Source organism: Hyperolius riggenbachi, chromosome 4 (assembly GCF_040937935.1).
Source record: "Hyperolius riggenbachi isolate aHypRig1 chromosome 4, aHypRig1.pri, whole genome shotgun sequence".
Classification (NCBI taxonomy): Eukaryota; Metazoa; Chordata; class Amphibia; order Anura; family Hyperoliidae; genus Hyperolius; species Hyperolius riggenbachi.
Window position 1 is genome coordinate 57,022,823 of NC_090649.1, and position 22,789 is coordinate 57,045,611.

The 22,789-nt window shown below is 47.7% G+C and overlaps 1 protein-coding gene across 6 annotated transcripts in view; it reads left to right on the forward strand.

Moving 5' to 3' along the window:
- The window catches only part of NCOA1 (nuclear receptor coactivator 1), a 712,820-nt gene that overhangs the window by 560,659 nt on the left and 129,372 nt on the right, over positions 1-22,789 (forward strand). For all 6 annotated transcript variants that reach the window (XM_068280070.1, XM_068280071.1, XM_068280073.1 and 3 more), the window contains 3 exons: positions 2,300-2,400; positions 15,666-15,843; positions 21,692-21,871. In XM_068280070.1, the coding sequence (XP_068136171.1) occupies positions 2,300-2,400; positions 15,666-15,843; positions 21,692-21,871 (459 nt within the window). The remainder of the gene's footprint in view (positions 1-2,299; positions 2,401-15,665; positions 15,844-21,691; positions 21,872-22,789) is intronic.

Sequence of the window (22,789 nt, forward strand, 5' to 3'; positions counted from 1 at the left end):
CAAAGGAAGTTGAAGGGCGTGCTGGGTTGTCCTTTTTTCCTTCTCTACTTCCCCTCATACTTAATTAATGCAGGCTGATTGGCTGAAGCCTCTTTCCCTCCTGTTTTCCCCTCCTACACCTCTGTTCCTCTCTGATTGGCCAATATTTCTCATGCTGAGACAATGCACTTTCTATAGTGGAGGGCGGGCAATGCATACACAATCAGGCAGAGGAAAGTAAGGGAGGAAATGACATCAGGATTGGCTTCACAATAGCCACAGTTAAAATGGGAAATGCTAAGAAGGATTTTCTCTTTTTTTAATGTAGAAAAATCACTAAAATCAAAACGTGGACAGTGCAGTACATATGTTATGTAAGTAAAGCAAGTATTTATCTACTTATATGTGTGTTGTTTTTTTCTGACATAGTATGGCTGACAGCTCCTCTTTAAAATATTAGTGTTCTAAGTTGTGGCAAAAATGTCTCACATGGTCTAGATGCCCCTAGTTAGGCAGCACGGTGGCGTAGTGGTTAGCCCTCTTGCATTGCAGCGCTAGGTCCCTGGTTCAAATGGGCGCCAGGGCACTATCTGTACAGGATGTGTATGTTCTCCCCATGTCTGTGTGAGTTTTCTCCTGGCACTCCAGTTTCCTCCCATACATTCAAAACATTAAGTTAATTGGCTTCCCTCTAAATTGGCTCTAGACTACGATACATACACTACATGATAATGACATATGACTGTGGTAGGAATTAGATTGTGAGCCTCTCTGAGGGACAGTTAAAGCGGAACAGTAAGGCCCCGTTCACATCACAAACGCGGACGGGCACACACGCGGAACGCAACGCCTACGAACGCACGCCATCCGCGTTTGTGTGCGTTGCGTGGTTGATCCCATCACTGAAAAGTGAATGGGACAGCCACGCGTTTTTACAAAAAATGCGTGCAGCATGCGTTCCCGGACTGCACAGGTCCGGAACGCATGCAGTGTGAACATCAGACATTGCACTCTATGCAATGTCTGATGTCGTGCGTGTCGGCCACCTGCACGCGTTTCCAAAACGCGACTGGAAACGCGTGCAGTGTGAACGGGGCCTAAATAGGGATTGAACTTCATTACTATCAACTGATACCCCCTTTCCCGTGAGAATTCTTTACCTTTTCTCGAATAGATCATCAGGGAGATCTGTATTGCTGATTATATTGTGGTGAAAGACCTTACAGAGTGTGATGTCATGACCAAGGTCCTGGCAGTTTCCTGTCTGTGGGTGTTGTTGCATTGTGGGAAATAACAGTTGTTTCCAACTGACAAGCAACCAGTATCTCCCTCCGTGCATATTTATATCTAAAAAAAAAAAAACTTTTTAACCGATCACATGGTTAGTGGGTGTGGTTATAGATGGCTGTTGGTGCTGTCTGTTTTTTTTTCTTTCATGTCTGCCAGTAGTAAAGATGATGACGTGCAGGCTGACTGCGGATCAAACAACATAAACAAATTCCATGGCGAATATTAATCTTGATCTCTCTTCTATTTCTCAACTTCTCACTTTGCAATGTATTGATTTATTTTTTTCCCCTTTCTGCTAAAGTTCCTATAAGTGGCACAGCACTATATAAATAATATTAATAATAATGATAGTTTTCTAAAGTTGTCAGGAAGTGTGCATGTTACTTATTTGCATCCACTGCAACAAAACCCTTCTATACAGATCATACTTAAGTTCCTATTAGCCGACACACGTAATTTGCTGCACAGAGTAGAAACTACCGTAATAACTACGGTTGTCATGCATTTCATTTGTAGATACACACTAAACCTCATTTTGTGATTTTGAGTTGATTTACAAATTTGCTTTGAGGCATTTAACATGTAGTTCTTTGCACAATTACCTGGCAAACATCTTCATAGTCTCAAAGACGCTGAAGTACAAGCTTGCAGCCATTTTGTTTACTGATATTGCCTACCCCCCCCCCCCCCCCCCCATTTCCCCCCGCCCAAAACTATATTCAACTGAAAATCTATTTATCTATGCAAATGAGCTTTGCGTCTTGTGGAATTTAGTCTTGTTTCCTGAAAAGTAAATAGAAGCCAAAGGACTTACTTGGTTGAGAAAAGGCTGCTGATAAGGCTTTAGCTCTAAAAAGTTCAGAGCTTTGCTTGCTTTGACAGTGAGGTTTCCTATAGTTTTTATTCATGTAGCTGCTACTTTTGTGCCCCATACTTGATTCCTATGTTGCTGTGGGGATGGGTAGCTCACACACGACAGATCAAAAGCGAGTTTCCCCATCTGATTGCCGTTTCTCTCTTTGTGTTGCAGAGAAGGCTCCCGGAGCCGATGACGACGTCCAGAAATCAGACATCTCCTCCAGCAGCGGCGGAATGATCGAGAAGGAGTCGCTGGGACCTCTCCTCCTAGAGGTAAGTGCATAGGTGGCCCTTCTGGAGAAGCACTTTCAGATTACTTGCACTGGTGGAAACAAACTAAAGCTAAGCACACACATGCGATAATTGTCGCCCATCAGAGATCGGGAAACCCCAAGCTGTGCTATTTGTAAAGATGTGATGAGTGCATCGATATTAATTCAAAGGATGGATGGTCCAGAGGCTTCCCTGATCCTCCTCGGGCCCATCATTCCTGCACAAGACCATCTATTTTCTGGCCACTATCCCACTCGTGTCTTAGCACATCCAGACTGGACATGAGTGAGGTGCACGGCCTGTACCTGCACATGCCCAGCCCGGTTGCGTTCGTACATGCCGGGTGTGCAGCCATGAGAAACCTATTTGGGAACTTTCTGTTGAATCAGTTTAGAGCAGGGCTTTCCAACTCCAGTCCTTAACCACTTTATCCCCCACTACAGTATATTATTTTGGAGTGCCGGAGTTTGTGCGGTTTCTTTAGCTAATACAGTATATCTACGTCCTCTGTGACTTCATCTAAGCCATGAGTCAGTAGATATACGTCTTGTAGCAGAAGCAGTGCTGTGCAGGTTTGGGCTTGCTCATTTCTGGCACAATCTGATGCAGCACTAATTGATGAACGGGAATATATGTTTCCTGAGCTAATGAGATTTATTTTTACCATTAAAAATACTTTTATCATTTCATAGTAAAAAATACACACTGTAGCATTAATTCAGAATCAAATATCTTCACCATAAATTGTGACAGGAACACAATCTAAGTTTTGTGATAAGCGGTAAGAATAGCCAAACAAAATGTGTGTTTTTTTTATCTACAGTAGCACTTTTTATTTTTAAACTGGAATTGATAAAACTGAGAAATGATAAAACTGAGAAATAAAAGAATTGACAAAACTGAGAAGCACACGTTAGGAGATTGGGGGTGTCTGCACTTGGCAGAGGTAGGGTTAGCATGGATAGGTGTGGTGCACCACTGGTGGGAAGCACACGTTAGGAGATTAGGGGTGTCTGCACTTGGCAGAGGTAGGGTTAGCATGGATAGGTGTGGTCCACCGCTGGTGGGAAGCACACGTTAGGAGATTAGGGGTGTCTGCACATAGCAGAAGTAGGGTTAGCGTGGCTAGGCGTGGCACACCGCTGGTGGGAAGCACACGTTAGGAGATTAGGGGTGTCTGCACATAGCAGAAGTAGGGTTAGCATGGCTAGGCGTGGCACACCGCTGGTGGGAAGCACACGTTAGGAGATTAGGGGTGTCTGCACACTGCAGAAGTAGGGTTAGCGTGGCTAGGCGTGGCACACCGCTGGTGGGAAGCACACGTTAGGAGATTAGGGGTGTCTGCACACGCAGGGAGTAGGGTTAGCGTGGCTAGGTGTGGTGCACCGCTGGTGGAAAGCACATGTTTGGAGGTCAGGCTGAGCAGCTGCAGGGCAGCTGGATGATAGGAAGTCAGGCCTTGGGTCCTCGGAATATGTGTGACCTCGCACATTGACTGCTGCTGATTAGGCTGTGACCCACGAGCAGTATCTTCGCCTGTAAACAGGTGCGAGAGAAGTGTCACCGATAACTGGAAAAGAAACTCATTAGCCAGGTGGCTGTGACATCTGAAAATTTCACGCCACCTCCGCGTGTTTTGGAGATTTTTGGTGTGGACGTGACTGCGAACAGCTGGTATTCCGTGACAGGCCACGCTAGAATCTGAACCCTTGTCCATACTGGAGGCCTCACACTCCTATTGAGAAACCTGCTCCATATTGTAGGCCCTAAACATGCCATGTGTGAAACCTGGATGTAGCTAGTTAACTATTCTTATTAAACTAATTTTATAAATCCCTAAATTATTGCACTGCGCTGTACAATAGACTGGGAGACATTACAATGTTACACAATGCTACAAAGACACATTATAGCATTCAATCATGGCACACAAAATAGTGATGTAACAATAAACAATGGTGTACAGATTGCAATGTAGGGATAAATATATCAGATGAGTCACTGAGTCCATTTGGTGGAGTGGAAGAGCTTAAAGAGAAACTCCGACCAAGAATTGAACTTTATCCCAATCAGTAGCTGATACCCCCTTTTACATGAGAAATGTATTCCTTTTCACAAACAGACCATCAGGGGGCGCTGTATGGCTGATATTGTGGTGAAACCCCTCCCACAAAGAAATTCTGAGTAAGTACTCTTGGTAGTTTCCTGTCTGTGAACCTTGCTGCATTGTGGGAAATAGCTGTTTACAGCTGTTTCCAACTGCCAAAACAGCATGCAGCAGCTACATCACTTGCCAGCAGTAAAAATGTCGCCATGTGATAAATGTCAGAATATAAATCAGGGATTTAAAAGATTTTACAATGGGCAAACACTGACTAAATCATTTATACATAATTATTGTAAAAATGAAGCACTTTTTTATTACATTATTTTCACTGGAGTTCCTCTTTAAGGGGAAGAAAGCCTTGGTAAACAGGCTTACAATCTAAGGGGTAGGGGAATGGGATATATAAAGAGGGCCTGGTTGTATTTTCAAGGGAGAGAGTTGAAGCTATGAAGATGGCTGACAAGCAATGGTGAACAGATGAATATTTGCGTACTGCTTGAATGAGTTGAAGGTGCGGGTGCGCCTGATAGGGAGAGAGGAAGTTCCATAGAGTAAAGCTGCTCTGGAGAAGTCCAGGAGCCTCGTGAGTGAGCACATGATGAGAGGGATGGATATCGATAAAGTGTTGGAGGAGGGAAAAAGAGCCAGCGATATTTACCTGGCCGAGAACCCGTCATAGCTTCAGGCGTTGCTATGGCGACGATCAGACATGACGTCTGACGTCATCGACATCATGCGCAGTTCCGATCGCTGCCATAGCGACCCCTGGAGGCTATGGAGAGGCGGCACGGGCTCCGGGGGGGGGGAGCAAAAACAGCGGCGATCGGGGGGATCAGAGCGGGCCGGCGGCGATCGGAGGGGTGATGTAGGTAGCCAAGTGCTAGCTACACCCCCTCCGAAAATTTGGTGCAAAAAGACCCTCCAGGGGCTGAGCAATCCACCTCGTCATTACGGCCAAGGTGGGTAATTGCCATAGGTAAGTATCTGACTTTTTTTTAAAATTTTTAATCACTACAGATTTGCTTTAAAGAGAACCCGAGGTGGGTTTCTGCCATCAATATTAGGAGACAGAGGCACATTCTGCATACAATGCCCAGCCTCTGTGTCCTTATATTGTGCCCCCACTCTCCCCCCCCCCCCTTGCTCTGCTGTCCCCCATTATAAAACCCGCCAGGCTAGCACTAGACAGCTGTTTACCTTTAGGCTGCCATTCACTGCCGCTCCCCCGCCTCCTCTATAGCGCTTCTACCCACCTGCGTCCCTGCCTCTGTAAGCTTCCTCCAATCGGCTTACAGAGGCAGGGAGCCGCGCTCTGGAGGAGGCGGGGGAGCAGTGGTGACAGACAGCCTTCAGGTAAACCGCAGACTAGCGACAGTCTGCGTGTCGGTAGCCTGGCGGGTTTTATATTGGGGGACAGCAGAACGCGGGGGGGGGGGGTGAGTGGGGGGGAGGGACACTGTAAGGACACAGAGGCTGGGCATTGTATGCAGAATGTGCCTCTGTGTCCTAATATTGATGGCAGAAGTAAGGAGTCCTTGTGCAAGGCTCTGTAGTGCTTCAGGGTGGCCTATTGAGGGCGCCCTTAGTGGCTGAAACTCTCAAGGTCTTTAAATCCAACAGGAGACTAGCACTATACAGATGTTAGTGTTATTATCACATGACTGATAATACCAGGGAGCCCGAGGTTCAGCTGTACATGTGTACGGTATAAAGTGACCACTCTGCAGGCAATCTCAGCGGTCCCGCGTCTTGTGGGGAAAGCATTATCTGCCGCCCTTTATTAAGCACCCCACGCGTGCCTCCATGTTACTTCCAGCATGCCATGCTGTCTGTTTTGCTCCATCACAGAATCTTTGATCTCTGCAGGAGCCATTCAGCCTAATCTGTTTTATACTAGCAGGAAAGAGGAATGTACATTCCTTTACATTAAATGGAGCACTTACAGGAAGCGATGCTTTCAGAGATACCACTCTGTCCGCCCACGCTCTACTTTATAACAAGGACCTGCTCAGCAACTTGACGATGACATGCGGGAGAGACTAATCACCAGTGACAGACGGAGAGGCCGTTACTACGGATTAAATAACGGGTTTAAAGTGTCGCTGAAGCGCTACTTAAAGAGACACTGAGGCGGAAAAAAAATTCTATAATGATTTGTATGTGTAGTACAGATAAGAAATAAAACATTAGGAGCAGAGACAGAAGTCTAATATTGTTTCCAGTACAGGAAGAGTTAAGAGACTTCAGTTGTTATCTATTCAAAAGCGCCACTGAGCTCCACGACTTTCAAAGTCACAGAGAGCTCAGTCTTCTGAAGCTTGTTATCTCAACTGTCAGTGATTGTAATTTCTTTTTCTCTGCAGAGAACAGGTCAATAGTTCACTGGCCAGCTCTGTAAAATCATTCAGAATGTTAAGTAGTGTGTAAACTGCAAATATTAGAGAATAATGCAATGTTATAAAAAACACTATATAACTGAAAATATAAATATGAGAATATCGTCTTTGCTACTAATGTTCTAGTAATTATCCGTACTACACAACCAATTCATTATATCATTTTTTTTTTTCGCTTCAGTGTCTCTTTAAAGTGGGATGGAACCCAATAATTTAACAAAAAAAATCATTCAATAAGAAATGACTTACAGTATTTAGCTTACCTATGCTGTTGTCGTTAGTGTACACGGTCATATTTAGGAGAAATGTGATATGAAAAAAAATCACTGGTTTCCATCTGTACTGCTTACCTCGCTGTGTAAACGCTTCTTAAGGAAAAAGGGCAGAAAGGAAGGGGGGTGTCAACTACCTTCTGGTCATAGTAGAATACAGGTCAAGGGTCCTTCCTTCACTTTGAGGGGAGGTTGCCTTTTTCTGTTGAAAGAGGGAAGACCGGGAGCCCAATAGTGCAGTATCGTTATTAACGCCTAATGGCTCGAGTTTCTGTGTGTACTCACAAACGCGGGTTGCAGTCCTGCAACCGCTGTATAGGCCTGCGGGAAAAAAACGTTCCCGCTCGGTGTCTCAGATTGTGCAGTAGCCAGGCGGTCGCACCCCTCTTCGGGTCCTCTCTCCGTGATGGAACTGGTCCACCGTGGTCGAGGTCGCCATCTCCGTGGGAGGTGTGCAGTAACTGGATCAGGGTTGTGAGGAGGCACCCAAAGGTGTGTACAGTTGGATGACTGATACTAATTTATACATAAAAAAGGAGGTTTCTTACCTCTATAGAAGACTCATGAGAGTAATTATCAGGGAGCCTTTATTTTAAAAAAGCGGTTATACTGTTTCACGGGATCAGGCCCGCTTCTTCAGGTCATTAAAAAACAGTCAACCTAAAAACATATACAAACAAATTACTCATTTTTTAAATACATTTTCCACATGGTATAAAACAAAAGCACTCTATTGAACTACACCTAGAACAGCTCTAAGAACATAAATAAACTAACAGAAACAATTCAAAACATCTCCACAAAAAAATCTCCGCAAAAAACATTCATCTTGTTGACATTTCTCAGTCTGATTATACCATTTCAGATATAACCACCCATAATTCCTATTTACTTACGGCTAGAAGGATCTAGCCTCTTAGTTTCTTAATTTATAACTAGATTGATAGGGATTATGGCACAAAAGTTAAAATTGTATTGCAGCTTGGGAATTAATTAGGCTACTAGAGATAGTAGACAGCTTGGAAATTACTTGCACTGCTGGAGACAGTATGTATATCAACACACTGTCTCCATGCTTCGCTGCCTGGGTGGTACAGCTCATTTTGTATCAATCATATGGTTAGTAGCATAGGTCCTCTTAATGGTATACTTTTATCAGTAGTTACAGTAACTGCTTTATAGGTACATGCATTAGTGCCTTTATAGGTAATAACAATGTGTTGCCCTTATATATAAGCAGGTATTGTATATGTTATGCCACGCAGGTTAACCTTATAGCACTCATATGGTGTGTCTAGATGTGCTTGCATGGAGTTACTTAGTATGCCTATGCTGTATTGGTGATATGATAAAAGTTATGGCTTACCTCTGCCAAGAACCGTGTGATGCACGTCATCCAACTGTACACACCTATGGGCGCCTCATCACTACCCTGATCCAGTTTGTGGTCATAGTGTCCTTATCTTATCCAAATGGGAAGCTTTCTGTTATTTAAAGGGAATGTCCAAGCAAAATAGAAAAAAATGAGTTTCACTTACCTGGGGCTTCTACCAGCCCCATGCAGCCATCCTGTGCCCTCGTAGTCACTCACTGCTGTCCCAGTCCCCCGCTGGCAGCTTACCGACCTCAGAGGTCAGCGGGACGCATTGCGTACATATTTACGCATTCCCGCTAGTGCAGGAACATTAACACATACATTATTACGCATTACTGGTTCAATGCATAAAAATGTATGTGTTAATGTTCCTGCACTAGCGAAAATGCGTGAAGATGTACGCAATGCGTCCCACCGACCTCCGAGGTCGGCAAGCTGCCAGCGGGGGACTGGAGCAGCAGTGAGTGACTACGAGGGCACAGGATGGCTGCATGGGGCTGGTAGAAGCCCCAGGTAAGTGAAACTCATTCTTTTTATTTTGCTTGGACATTCCCTTTAAATGCTAACATAAGCTTGTAACTGTAGCACTGCACCCTTCATCTGCCAGCTGTAATCTTCTCTTCTAACCATTAACAGTACAATGTTATCCACAGATGCGATTATTCAATCAGATTTGCAGGATCTTAAGTAATAATCGGAAGGTAATAATTGATTCTTCCCATAAACAGGTTGACACTTTCTGTCTTTAGATATGTTCGTAAAATCCAACATTGCGATCGACAAAATTCTGTATTTCAATCAACCATAGGATTGTTTCATGTCGTTTCCCTCCACACACTGTGTGGTTTTCTGTACAATTCACATCTGAGGACTGTTAATGGACACCTTAAATCAGACATCCCCACTGCCGTAGTGTGTGTGTGTGTGGGGGGGGGGGGGGGGGGTGTTCCTGCGTGACGTACTGGCTTGGCTTATTTATTAGAATTGCATTTCCAGCTGACTTGGCCCAATTCCAAACTGCAAACAGTTTAAATGGAAGCTGTAATTATTAGTATCTTATTTACCAACTGTAGTGCAGTTCACAAAACTATATGGCAGCCGCAGGGTTATGCACCGAATCAATTGGATTTGGCTGGGCAATTACAATTAGTGCTTGGATTAGGTGTTGGTAGGAAGTAGTATGGCTATCACAGGGTTAATGGCAGAGTCAGCTGGACTAGTATGTACAGTTCCCCTCTATGCAGGGAGTGGGAGGGGGGGGGGTGGCATGGCTCTGTCAGGGGTAATGGCGGGATCAGCAGGACTAGGCTGTACAGGTCTATGCTGGGAGCAGGTGGTAGGCAGTAGTATGGCTCTGTCAGGGGTAATGGTGGAGTCAGCAGGACTAGGCTGTACAGGTCTATGCTGGGAGCAGGTGGTAGGCAGTAGTATGGCTCTGGCAGGGGTAATGGCGGGATCAGCAGGACTAGGCTGTACAGGTCTATGCTGGGAGCAGGTGGTAGGGAGTAGTATGGCTCTGGCAGGGGTAATGGCGGGATCAGCTGGACTAGGCTGTACAGGTCTATGCTGGGAGTAGGTGGTAGGCAGTAGTATGGCTCTGGCAGGGGTAATGGCGGGATCAGCAGGACTAGGCTGTACAGGTCTATGCTGGGAGTAGGTGGTAGGCAGTAGTATGGCTCTGGCAGGGGTAATGGCGGGATCAGCAGGACTAGGCTGGACAGGTCTATGCTGGGAGCAGGTGGTAGGGAGTAGCATGGCTCTGGCAGGGGTAATGGCGGGATCAGCAGGACTAGGCTGTACAGGTCTATGCTGGGAGCAGGTGGTAGGCAGCAGTATGGCTCTGGCAGGGGTAATGGCGGGATCAGCAGGACTAGGCTGTACAGGTCTATGCTGGGAGTAGGTGGTAGGCAGTAGTATGGCTCTGGCAGGGGTAATGGCGGGATCAGCAGGACTAGGCTGTACAGGTCTATGCTGGGAGCAGGTGGTAGGCAGTAGTATGGCTCTGGCAGGGGTAATGGCGGGATCAGCAGGACTAGGCTGTGCAGGTCTATGCTGGGAGCAGGTGGTAGGCAGTAGTATGGCTCTGGCAGGGGTAATGGCGGAATCAGCAGGACTAGGCTTTACAGGTCTATGCTGGGAGTAGGTGGTAGGCAGTAGTATGGCTCTGGCAGGGGTAATGGCGGAATCAGCTGGACTAGGCTGTACAGGTCTATGCTGGGAGCAGGTGGTAGGCAGTAGTATGGCTCTGGCAGGGGTAATGGCGGGATCAGCTGGACTAGACTATACAGGTCTATGCTGGGAGTAGGTAGTAGGCAGTAGTATGGCTCTGGCAGGGGTAATGGCGGGATCAGCAGGACTAGGCTGTACAGGTCTATGCTGGGAGCAGGTGGTAGGCAGTAGTATGGCTCTGGCAGGGGTAATGGCGGGATCAGCAGGACTAGGCTGTGCAGGTCTATGCTGGGAGCAGGTGGTAGGCAGTATAGCTCTGGCAGGGGTAATGGCGGGATCAGCAGGACTAGGCTGTACAGGTCTATGCTGGGAGCAGGTGGTAGGCAGTAGTATGGCTCTGGCAGGGTTAATGGCGGGATCAGCAGGACTAGGCTGTACAGGTCTATGCTGGGAGTAGGTGGTAGGCAGTAGTATGGCTCTGGCAGGGGTAATGGCGGGATCAGCAGGACTAGGCTGTACAGGTCTATGCTGGGAGTAGGTAGTAGGCAGTAGTATGGCTCTGGCAGGGGTAATGGCGGGTTCAGCAGGACTAGGCTGTACAGGTCTATGCTGGGAGTAGGTAGTAGGCAGTAGTATGGCTCTGGCAGGGGTAATGGCGGGATCAGCAGGACTAGGCTGTGCAGGTCTATGCTGGGAGTAGGTAGTAGGCAGTAGTATGGCTCTGGCAGGGGTAATGGCGGGATCAGCAGGACTAGGCTGTACAGGTCTATGCTGGGAGTAGGTAGTAGGCAGTAGTATGGCTCTGGCAGGGGTAATGGCGGGATCAGCAGGACTAGGCTGTACAGGTCTATGCTGGGAGTAGGTGGTAGGCAGTAGTATGGCTCTGGCAGGAGTAATGGCGGGATCAGCAGGACTAGGCTGTACAGGTCTATGCTGGGAGCAGGTGGTAGGCAGTAGTATAGCTCTGGCAGGGGTAATGGCGGGATCAGCAGGACTAGGCTGTACAGGTCTATGCTGGGAGTAGGTGGTAGGCAGTAGTATGGCTCTGGCAGGGGTAATGGCGGGATCAGCAGGACTAGGCTGTGCAGGTCTATGCTGGGAGTAGGTGGTAGGCAGTAGTATGGCTCTGGCAGGGGTAATGGCGGGATCAGCAGGACTAGGCTGTACAGGTCTATGCTGGGAGCAGGTGGTAGGCAGTAGTATGGCTCTGGCAGGGGTAATGGCGGGATCAGCAGGACTAGGCTGTACAGGTCTATGCTGGGAGTAGGTAGTAGGCAGTAGTATGGCTCTGGCAGGGGTAATGGCGGGATCAGCAGGACTAGGCTGTGCAGGTCTATGCTGGGAGTAGGTGGTAGGCAGTAGTATGGCTCTGGCAGGGGTAATGGCGGGATCAGCTGGACTAGGCTGTACAGGTCTATGCTGGGAGTAGGTAGTAGGCAGTAGTATGGCTCTGGCAGGGGTAATGGCGGGATCAGCAGGACTAGGCTGTACAGGTCTATGCTGGGAGTAGGTAGTAGGCAGTAGTATGGCTCTGGCAGGGGTAATGGCGGGATCAGCAGGACTAGGCTGTACAGGTCTATGCTGGGAGTAGGTGGTAGGCAGTAGTATGGCTCTGGCAGGGGTAATGACGGGATCAGCCAGACTAGGCTGTACAGGTCTATGCTGGGAGCAGGTGGTAGGCAGTAGTATGGCTCTGGCAGGGGTAATGGCGGGATCAGCAGGACTAGGCTGTACAGGTCTATGCTGGGTGCAGGTGGTAGGCAGTAGTATGGCTCTGGCAGGGGTAATGGCGGGATCAGCTGGACTAGACTGTACAGGTCTATGCTGGGAGTAGGTAGTAGGCAGTAGTATGGCTCTGGCAGGGGTAATGGCGGGATCAGCAGGACTAGGCTGTACAGGTCTATGCTGGGAGTAGGTAGTAGGCAGTAGTATGGCTCTGGCAGGGGTAATGGCGGGATCAGCAGGACTAGGCTGTACAGGTCTATGCTGGGAGCAGGTGGTAGGCAGTAGTATGGCTCTGGCAGGGGTAATGGCGGGATCAGCAGGACTAGGCTGTACAGGTCTATGCTGGGAGTAGGTGGTAGGCAGTAGTATGGCTCTGGCAGGGGTAATGGCGGGATCAGCAGGACTAGGCTGTACAGGTCTATGCTGGGAGCAGGTGGTAGGCAGTAGTATCGCTCTGGCAGGGGTAATGGTGGAGTCAGCTGGACTAGGCTGTGCAGATGCTGGGAGTAGGTGGTAGGCAGTAGTATGGCTCTGGCAGGAGTAATGGCGGGATCAGCAGGACTAGGCTGTACAGGTCTATGCTGGGAGCAGGTGGTAGGCAGTAGTATGGCTCTGGCAGGAGTAATGGCGGGATCAGCAGGACTAGGCTGTACAGGTCTATGCTGGGAGCAGGTGGTAGGCAGTAGTATAGCTCTGGCAGGGGTAATGGCGGGATCAGCAGGACTAGGCTGTACAGGTCTATTCTGGGAGTAGGTGGTAGGCAGTAGTATGGCTCTGGCAGGGGTAATGGCGGGATCAGCAGGACTAGGCTGTACAGGTCTATGCTGGGAGCAGGTGGTAGGCAGTATAGCTCTGGCAGGGGTAATGGCGGGATCAGCAGGACTAGGCTGTACAGGTCTATGCTGGGAGTAGGTGGTAGGCAGTAGTATGGCTCTGGCAGGGGTAATGGCGGGATCAGCCAGACTAGGCTGTACAGGTCTATGCTGGGAGCAGGTGGTAGGCAGTAGTATGGCTCTGGCAGGGGTAATGGCGGGATCAGCAGGACTAGGCTGGACAGGTCTATGCTGGGAGCAGGTGGTAGGGAGTAATATGGCTCTGGCAGGGTTAATGGTGGAATCAGCTGGACTAGGCTGTACAGGTCTATGCTGGGAGTAGGTGGTAGGCAGTAGTATGGCTCTGGCAGGGGTAATGGCGGGATCAGCAGGACTAGGCTGTACAGGTAGGGAGTAATATGGCTCTGGCAGGGTTAATGGTGGAATCAGCTGGACAGGGCTGCGCAGTTCCCCTCTATGCTGGGAGTCGGTGGTGGGGAGTAGCATGGCTCTGGCAGGGTTAATGGTGGAATCAGCTGGACTAGGCTGTACAGGTCTATGCTGGGAGTAGGTGGTAGGCTGCAGCATGGCTCTGGCAGGGTTAATGGCGCAGTCAGCTGGACCGGTCTGTACAGGTCTGTGCTGGGAGTAGGTGGTAGGGAGTAGCATGGCTCTGGCAGGAGTAATGGCGGGATCAGCAGGACTAGGCTGTACAGGTCTATGCTGGGAGTAGGTGGTAGGGAGTAATATGGCTCTGGCAGGGTTAATGGTGGAATAAGCTGGACTAGGCTGTGCAGGTCTATGCTGGATGTAGGTGGTAGGCTGTAGCATGGCTCTGGCAGGGTTAATGGCGGAGTCAGCTGGACTAGGCTGTACAGGTCTATGCTGGGAGTAGGTGGTAGGCTGTAGCATGGCTCTGGAAGGGTTAATGGCACAGTCAGCTGGACCGGGCCGCGCAGTTCCCCTGTGAGCGGCTGTATGTGCTGGGAGTGGATGTCAGAGATTTCTTTTCACAGTTCAGCGTGGTTTTCATATTTCCTGTTTTGGCTATAGCACTTGTTAATAATTACCGTGGTACATTAGATGCTGTTGTATTAGGCCCTCGGCCAGACAAAGAGCTCGCAGTGCTGATTGGAGGAGGCCGGGAAGGGTAGCACGCTCGCCTTTCCAGGCTGTTCCCTGCCATGACATAACAAGGATGTGTGCTGGCAACACAACAAGGGCCATCTTACAGTGATGGAGGAGCTCCGAGAACAGCTGGGAGCGCTACGTCACCGGGGCCCGCGCATCAAGGCGGAGAGAGGCACGAGGGCGCACTTAACCCTTCCCTGACCCGCCCAACCTGCAGCAATGCTCACCGGCACTGAATGGGAAGAAATTATTATTTAACAAGCTTCATCTAAAACTAGGGGGAAGAACACACTGCCTTTTTTTAACATTTTTTTTTTCTCCGCAACTATCCATAAAGCAGTAGAATTAAAGGAAACACTAGGTGAGAGTAAACTGATGAGATGAGATAAACAGTATCTATTTTCCTTCTCCTAAAAAACCTGACTTTTTAAATGTCCCACAGTTTTATATTTTATATTTAAATTGCTTTCTAAGTTTTTACTGTATCATTGTCTTTGCTCAATGACACATGCATTGAAGTACTGTATGCTAGAACTAAAATCTATAAATTATTGGCCCTTTTTATCTCCTTTCCAGGGCATAATCAAATACTTAACGTGCCTCCTGTTCCCTACCCTCACTCACCGTTCTCCTCAGGTGGCTTCAAATCTGAACATACTGCAACGCGCATGCGCAGTATGTCCGTTCTGCTCCCGCACATTGATTTCACAGGACAAGAGCCCGTTCGCTCCTGCGTACCGGCGTGCACCAGGGGAGTGAGGTAGAACAGCTCCTCAGAGTGTACTCCACAGGATTTTTTTTATAGCCGGGTGGCATGAAAAAGTAGCTGGGTGGGGCACGATGGGGAAATGCAGTGCTGGAGAAACTCTGGTTACAGCATAGGAGGGGGATGAGGAGGAAAGCCGATGACAGCCGGGTGGAGCACGCGGCTAAACACTGAGGAGGTGTGGTAAGTATTTGATTATGCCCCACCCACACCACCTTCACTTTTTACCTGACCAGTTTGGGGTCCTGAGATACTCTGAAGATCATAGACATATTAATATGGTGAGGGACAGTTAGTGACAAGACCATATACTCTGTAAAGCACTGTGGAAGATGTTGGCGCTATATAAAGAATATTTATATATTATTTTGTTATTTTCTCTTTTTATATTTCTAGATACTGGATGGCTTCTTCTGCTGTTCTTGCTGTTATTATTATGATCATTGTTCCTGCAATTGTTTGTTGATTTTGTTCTTGTTATTAACATTTTTGTTTGTTTTTTGCTATCACAGGCTCTGGATGGTTTCTTCTTTGTGGTGAACCAAGAGGGCCGCATAGTCTTTGTCTCCGAAAACGTCACCAACTATCTGGGCTACAAGCAGGAGGAGCTGATGAAGGACAGCATCTACAGCATCCTCCACGTCGGGGACCACGAGGAGTTTGTCAAGAACCTTCTCCCCAAATCTCATGGTAAGACAGTATACTCTGTACAGCGCTGCGGAAGATGTCAGTGCTATATACAGTACATACTAAATAATAATAACCAAGGCTGGCTTTCAGCATGCTGCATCTACTTAAGCTTGTGAGGTTTTGTGCAAGCCACTGTTGATAGTCCCGGGGATTGGTAGAAGTGGCACTATAGTGACCAAGGGGCTGGTACACAAAGCTTTTCTGTAAACCTCCCCACCGTTATGATTATTTCCAGATCTAGGGTCTAAAAGCCGTGCAATTTTTTTCACAAGCTTTTAGACCCCAAAAACAAGAAACAAAACATACCACAGAGAGATCTGCAGTTGCTCTTGCATATAACTCAATCAGGCATGGGATTGCCGCTCTGAGCTGCAGATTTCTGTCCCAAGCCTGACTCGGGATTACTGCTAAGGAGGTGATCTCATCTACATTGAAAAACAAAGCAGATCAAGAGCCCCAATATTGCAATATATCAAACCAATTGGTCAATAGAGTAAATATATGAGAATATACTCACAAAGGTGGGTTACCTCTGGTTACCACTCAGTAGGCAGGTGGGGAGATGAGACCTGACCCCACTCGGGTTAAGAAGTCGCTCTCTGCAGAAGTAGAAAAACAGGGGGTAACACCCCTCCACCAAGGGTGGACACTCAGGATAAACAGTTGTCTCCGGAGGTGCACACACCTGGCTGGATCTTTACAAGCTCCATATACTGCCTGATGAAGCGGGATGTTGTCTGCGAAACGCGTTGCTATTACTTCTGAGTCTTTTTCAATAAAGATATTTTTCAGTGAATAACTGATCATGGGCTTGATTCACAAAATGGTGCTAACTTAGTTAGCATGCCTAAAAGCCCCTTAGGACGCACAAAGGTTCAAGTTTAGCGCAGTGCGCGAAATGTCGCACCGGGTGCAATCAAAACGTCGCACCAGGTGCGCCTAAAACGTCGCACCGGGTGCACCTGAAACGCTGCACGGTGCAACATTTCGGGCGCACCCGGTGCAACATTTTAGGCGGACCTGGTGCGACATTTTGATCGCACCATGTGCAACGTTTCGCGCCATGCAAGGGCGCTAAACTTTGCACGCGATCAGTAAAAGCTTTGGGTGTGCTAATTGCTTAACACCGTAGTTAGCACGCCCAAAGCTTTTAGACGTGCTAACTGACTTAGCAACCTTTTGTAAATCGAGCCCCATGTGTCTACTTGTGGGAGGTAAGTCCGCCACTACCTTCCTTCTTTTTCAAACGTTTTTTAACTATTGTATCCTTATCTAGCGCCTCCGTTTTGAACAATTGTTTATCATCTTACTTATTAACTCACAGTGTATCTCTCCTTGAACTACTTAACTCATGGGTTACCTCTCTCTGTTTCACTTTTATTATTATTTATTGTATTTATAAAGCAACAACATATTGCGCAGGGCTACACAATAAATGTAAACAACAATTCTACACAATGCTACGCAATAATGTAACACAATGTAAACAAGGGGTGTCAGACAGAGAAATAGCAGAGAGATAGCACAAGCTTATGCATAGCGCACCCTCCAAAGTTTGCTTTAGGCAGCAGAAAGTCTAGAACCAGCCCTGAACACATACATATACACACACACGCACACTCACACACGCACACTCACACACGCACACTCACACGCACACTCACACGCACACTCACACATACACACACACACACCACACACACACCACACACACACACACACACACACCACACACACATAAACACCACACATACACACACTCTCTCTCTCACACACACACACACACACACACACACACACACACACACTCACACACCACACACACACACACCACACACACACACACCACACACATACACACACACATACACTCTCTCACACACACACACATTCTCACACACCACACACACACACACACACACACACACACACACCTCTCACACACATACACTCTCACACACATACACTCTCACACACATACACTCTCACACACATACACTCTCACACACATACACTCTCACACACATACACTCTCACACACATACACTCTCACACACACACACTCTCTCTCACACACACAACACGCACACTCTCTCTCACACACATACACTCTCTCACACACATACACTCTCTCACACACACACACACACACCACACACACGCACACACACACACCACAAACACACACACACCACACACACACACACACCACATACACACACACACACTCTCACACACCACACACACACTCTCACACACCACACACACACTCTCGCACACCACACACACACTCCCACACACCACCCACACACACACTCTCACACACACACACACACACACTACACACACATACACTCTCACACACATACACACACACACATGCACACTCTCTCTCTCTCTCTCACACACACAACACGCACACTCTCTCTCACACACATACACACACACACACTGTCACACAACACACATACACACAGCGATCTGTTAACAGATTACACTCTGATAAGATTTTCGTCTGTTCGAACGTCTAATCGGCCCTCCAAAAACTAGTGTATTAAACATCAAACTAGTGTATTTAACATCAAACAGCTTTTATGTTCAGATCGATCACATGGTTCAGTGTAAATTATTCCCCCCCCCCCCCCCCTTCCCCTTATGCATCTGTAACAGGCTATGATCTTTATCATATAATCTGTCAACAAAAATATCTGTTCTTCAGCAGCAACTCGGAATTTAGTTCTTGCTTGCTAAAAACATTGACTAAAAATAGCAACGGCTGTGAACACGGTAAGTAAATTAATTCAGTTAAAATGACTGTAAATTACCTAAAAGTAGGCCAAAGCCAGACCAGATAAAAGATGAGAAAACTATTTAATCAAAGGCTGGTACGCACGCCTCAGCCAATAGTCATGCATGTTTACAGCGGCCCCGACCACCGCTCCTTTAAGGAGAACTGTAGTAAGAAGGCTATGGAGGCTGCCATATTTATTTCCAATACCAGTTGCCTGGCTGTCCTGCGGATCCTCTGCTTGTAATGCTTTTAGCCATTGCCCCTGAACAAGCATGCAGCAGATCGAGTGTTTCTGACATTATTGTCAGATCTGACAAGACTAGCTGCATGCTTGTTTCTGGTGTTATTCAGACAATACTGCAGCCAAATAGATCAGCAGGGCTGCCAGGCAACTGGCATTGTTTAAAAGGAAATAAATATGGCAGCCTCCATAGGCTTCTCACTTCACTTGCGATCCGCCCGGCAGTTCAACTTGACCAAGTGACGACGAACTCCATTGTCCTCGCTCTTTCCTGACAGGTGTGTGACGTCATGTACGCGCCACTCAGCCGTCCTTACACCCACCGATAACGACCACCTCAACTGATATCGCATACATTTTTACGCGTTAGTGGTTCAATGCCTACAAATTTACGCATTGAACCACTAACGCGTAAAAATGTATGTGTTAATGTTCCTGCACTAGCGGGAATGCGTAAAAATGTACGCAATGCATCCCGCCGACATCCGAGGTCGGCAAGCTGCCAGCAGGGGACTGGAGCAGCAGTGAGTGACTACGAGGGCACAGGATGGCTGCATGGGGCTGGTAGAAGCCCCAGGTAAGTGAAACTCATTTTTTTATTTTGCTTGAACCATCTCTTTAAAGAGAAATTGTACTAAAACACCCTAATGAATAAAATTGCTTTTTTTTTATTTAATTTCATATTCATGTATTGATTATTTAGTCAGTGTTTTGAAAACTGTCCTCACCCTGATTTAAATTATGAAATGTATCACCGGTGGCGACATCTTTAGTTCTGTCAGGTGCAGCTCTGCAGAATGTTTGTATACTGAAATGTTCCAAAACCAGTACAGATAATAGGAAGAAAAATTCCACATATCTAATTAGCCTAGGCTAAGCATCACTGAGAGGGCGGGGCTAAATACAAATATACAGCAATATATAGATATAGGAATTGTTTCTGATGCTGACACTAGGAAAATGAAGAATAAAAGTGGGTACCCTGAATAATTTACTGCATTTACTATATGTCACTACAGGCCCTCTTTAACATTTTAACCCTTCCAGTGTCTGCCTGGTGATTATCGCGGTATAACACTATTCCATGCTATATTTAGGCTTGGGACTTGCACAGAGCATGTAGCAGTCATGGATGGCATGTAAAGACTCTGATGAAACTATACATAGATAGGTTTTTCAATCATGCGTTAAACATAACTGGGGGGTCAGACTTGCAAGGCCGCATTCCGCCATGAGAGATTAATGACTGCTGGTGACTCATGGTGGTATCTGAGCTGCAGGATCTCATCACTGAGCTGCTTCTCTGCTTTGTCAACACCAAAATGTCTTCAGTGACACCAGGCCATGTGTTCGGGTGACAGGGGGCATGTGTTTGGGTGGCAGGGGGCCATGTGTTTGGGTGGCAGGAGGCCATGTGTTTGGGTGGCATGTGTTTGGGTGACGGGGGCCCTGTGTTTGGGTGGCAGGGGCCATGTATTTGGGTGGCAGGAGGCCATCTGTTAGGGTGGCAGGAGGCCATCTGTTAGGGTGGCAGGAGGCCATGTGTTTGGGTGGCAGGAGGCATGTGTTTGGGTGGCAGGGGGCTCTGTGTTTGGGTGGCAGGGGCCATGTATTTGGGTGGCAGAGGCCATCTGTTAGGGTGGCAGGAGGCCATCTGTTAGGGTGGCAGGAGGCCATGTGTTTGGGTGGCAGGGGGCCCTGTGTTTGGGTGGCAGGGGCCATGTATTTGGGTGGCAGAGGCCATCTGTTAGGGTGGCAGGAGGCCATCTGTTAGGGTGGCAGGAGGCCATCTGTTAGGGTGGCAGGAGGCCATCTGTTAGGGTGGCAGTAGGCATGTGTTTGGGTGGCAGGAGGCATGTGTTTGGGTGGCAGGGGGCCATGTGTTTGGGTGGCAGGGGACATGTGTTTGGGTGGCAGGGGACATGTGTTTGGGTGGCAGGGGACATGTGTTTGGGTGGCAGGGGGCCATGTGTTTGGGTGGCAGGGGGCCATGTGTTTGGGTGGCAGGGGGCCATGTGTTTGGGTGGCAGGGGGCCATGTGTTAGGGTGGCAGGGGGCCATGTGTTAGGGTGGCAGGTGCCATGTGTTTGGGAGTCAGGGGGACATGTGTTTGGGAGTCAGGGGGACATGTGTTTGGGTGGCAGGGGGACATGTGTTTGGGTGGCAGGGGGCCATGTGTTAGGGTGGCAGGTGCCATGCGTTTGGGAGTCAGGGGGACATGTGTTTGGGTGGCAGGGGGGCATGTGTTTGGGTGACAGGGGCCATGTATTTGGGTGGCAGAGGCCATCTGTTAGGGTGGCAGGGGGCCATGTTTATGGGTGGCAGGGGGCTTTGTGTAGATGCCTTCTACCATATGCATGATTGCTACAGATTACATCATCTTCTTATCTTCTTATGCAAGAAGTCATGCTGAAGAGACAGGTGGTGTAGTGGATAGCACCTTCACTTTTGCAGCACTAGAGTTCCTGGTTCACATCTGGGCAAGGACGCTCTCTGCATGGAGCTTGTATGTCCTCCCTTGTGTTTCTGTGAGTTTCCTTTTTAAAACATACAAATACGTTAATTGGTTCCTCTCTTATTTAGCTCTTAGTGTATGATAAGGACATTTGTCCATGTCTATGGTAGGATTAGATTGTGAGCTCCTCTGAGGACAGTCAGTGACATGTGATAGGTTTATGTCTAGAGTTTGTCAATAGGACAGCACACATACAATGATGCACAGTAGCACATTATTGGATATGGTAAGTGACTTTTATACCGCAATTTGCTTTTTTGTCTTTGAACTTCTTGTGCCGGTTTTTGCTCTTGACTTGCAGTGAACGGTGTCCCCTGGTCCCAAGAAGCCAACCGACGGAACAGCCATACGCTAAACTGCAGAATGCTGATCAGGCCTCCAGATGATGCTGGAAATGAAAACCAGGAGGCGAGGCCACGGTACGAGCTGATGCAGTGCTTCACTGTGTCTCAGCCCAAGTCCTTCAAAGAGGAAGGAGAAGGTGAGTGAAGGATTATTTATTGTACTTATAAACGCCAAGATATTATGCAGCGCTGGACATATGTATCGCAGGCACTACTACCATACTGCAATACACCGGCCACTATGATAGTACGCCTGCCCTCTTACCTAGCCACACTGCCTTCTGGGAAGAGGCAGGGCCTGAGTAACCAGGGTCTCCCACACTGCAGCTGAGATTGCCTAGAATGGTGAGCACTGATCACGTGACCTCTGCTATCCACAGCTAAGGCATAATTTGCTGAAATTATTATTATGTACACCTGGTAGAGTTCTTCTTTAAGGTAATGATTGTCATTAGAGAAAAGTAATTGAAAATGAATAAATGAGATAAGTTCACCTGGAAATCTAATTGTAAACTGGATACTACTGATCATCAACCTTGAGAACGATCAGTTATGGGAAGTAAGTCAGGCAGAAGGCAAAGAGTGCATGTAATGTACGGCTGCTGTGAAGGAGGGGTGAAATGGTGACATCACCACACTCTGCTCAACTCCCAAGGTCCAGAAGGTGCATGTGCAAGCAGATCGATTTATTTGGGCACCGAAGCGATGGGTTGGGTACTCGGAGTGGCTAGTAGCTGATTGGCTCTGACTTAGGAATGCATGGTTGTAGGGATCAGCTACAACTAGTGATCGTTTATTTAGACACTTAGAGATGGGGGGTTTAGGGTTAGGCATTAGGTGGGGGGGGGGTTCTTTTTAGACACTTAAAGGGGGGATAGGTATTATGTGGGGTGGGGGGGGCAGGTTTAAACACTTACAGGAAAGGAGGGGGGGGTTAGGGTTTGGCATTAGGTAGAGGGTTCTTTCTAGACGGGTGCCGGGTAGTACATAGTAAAATATTGGTCATGTAAATTAGCAATATTCTTTTAGCAGCAGCACCACCCGGCACCTAACTC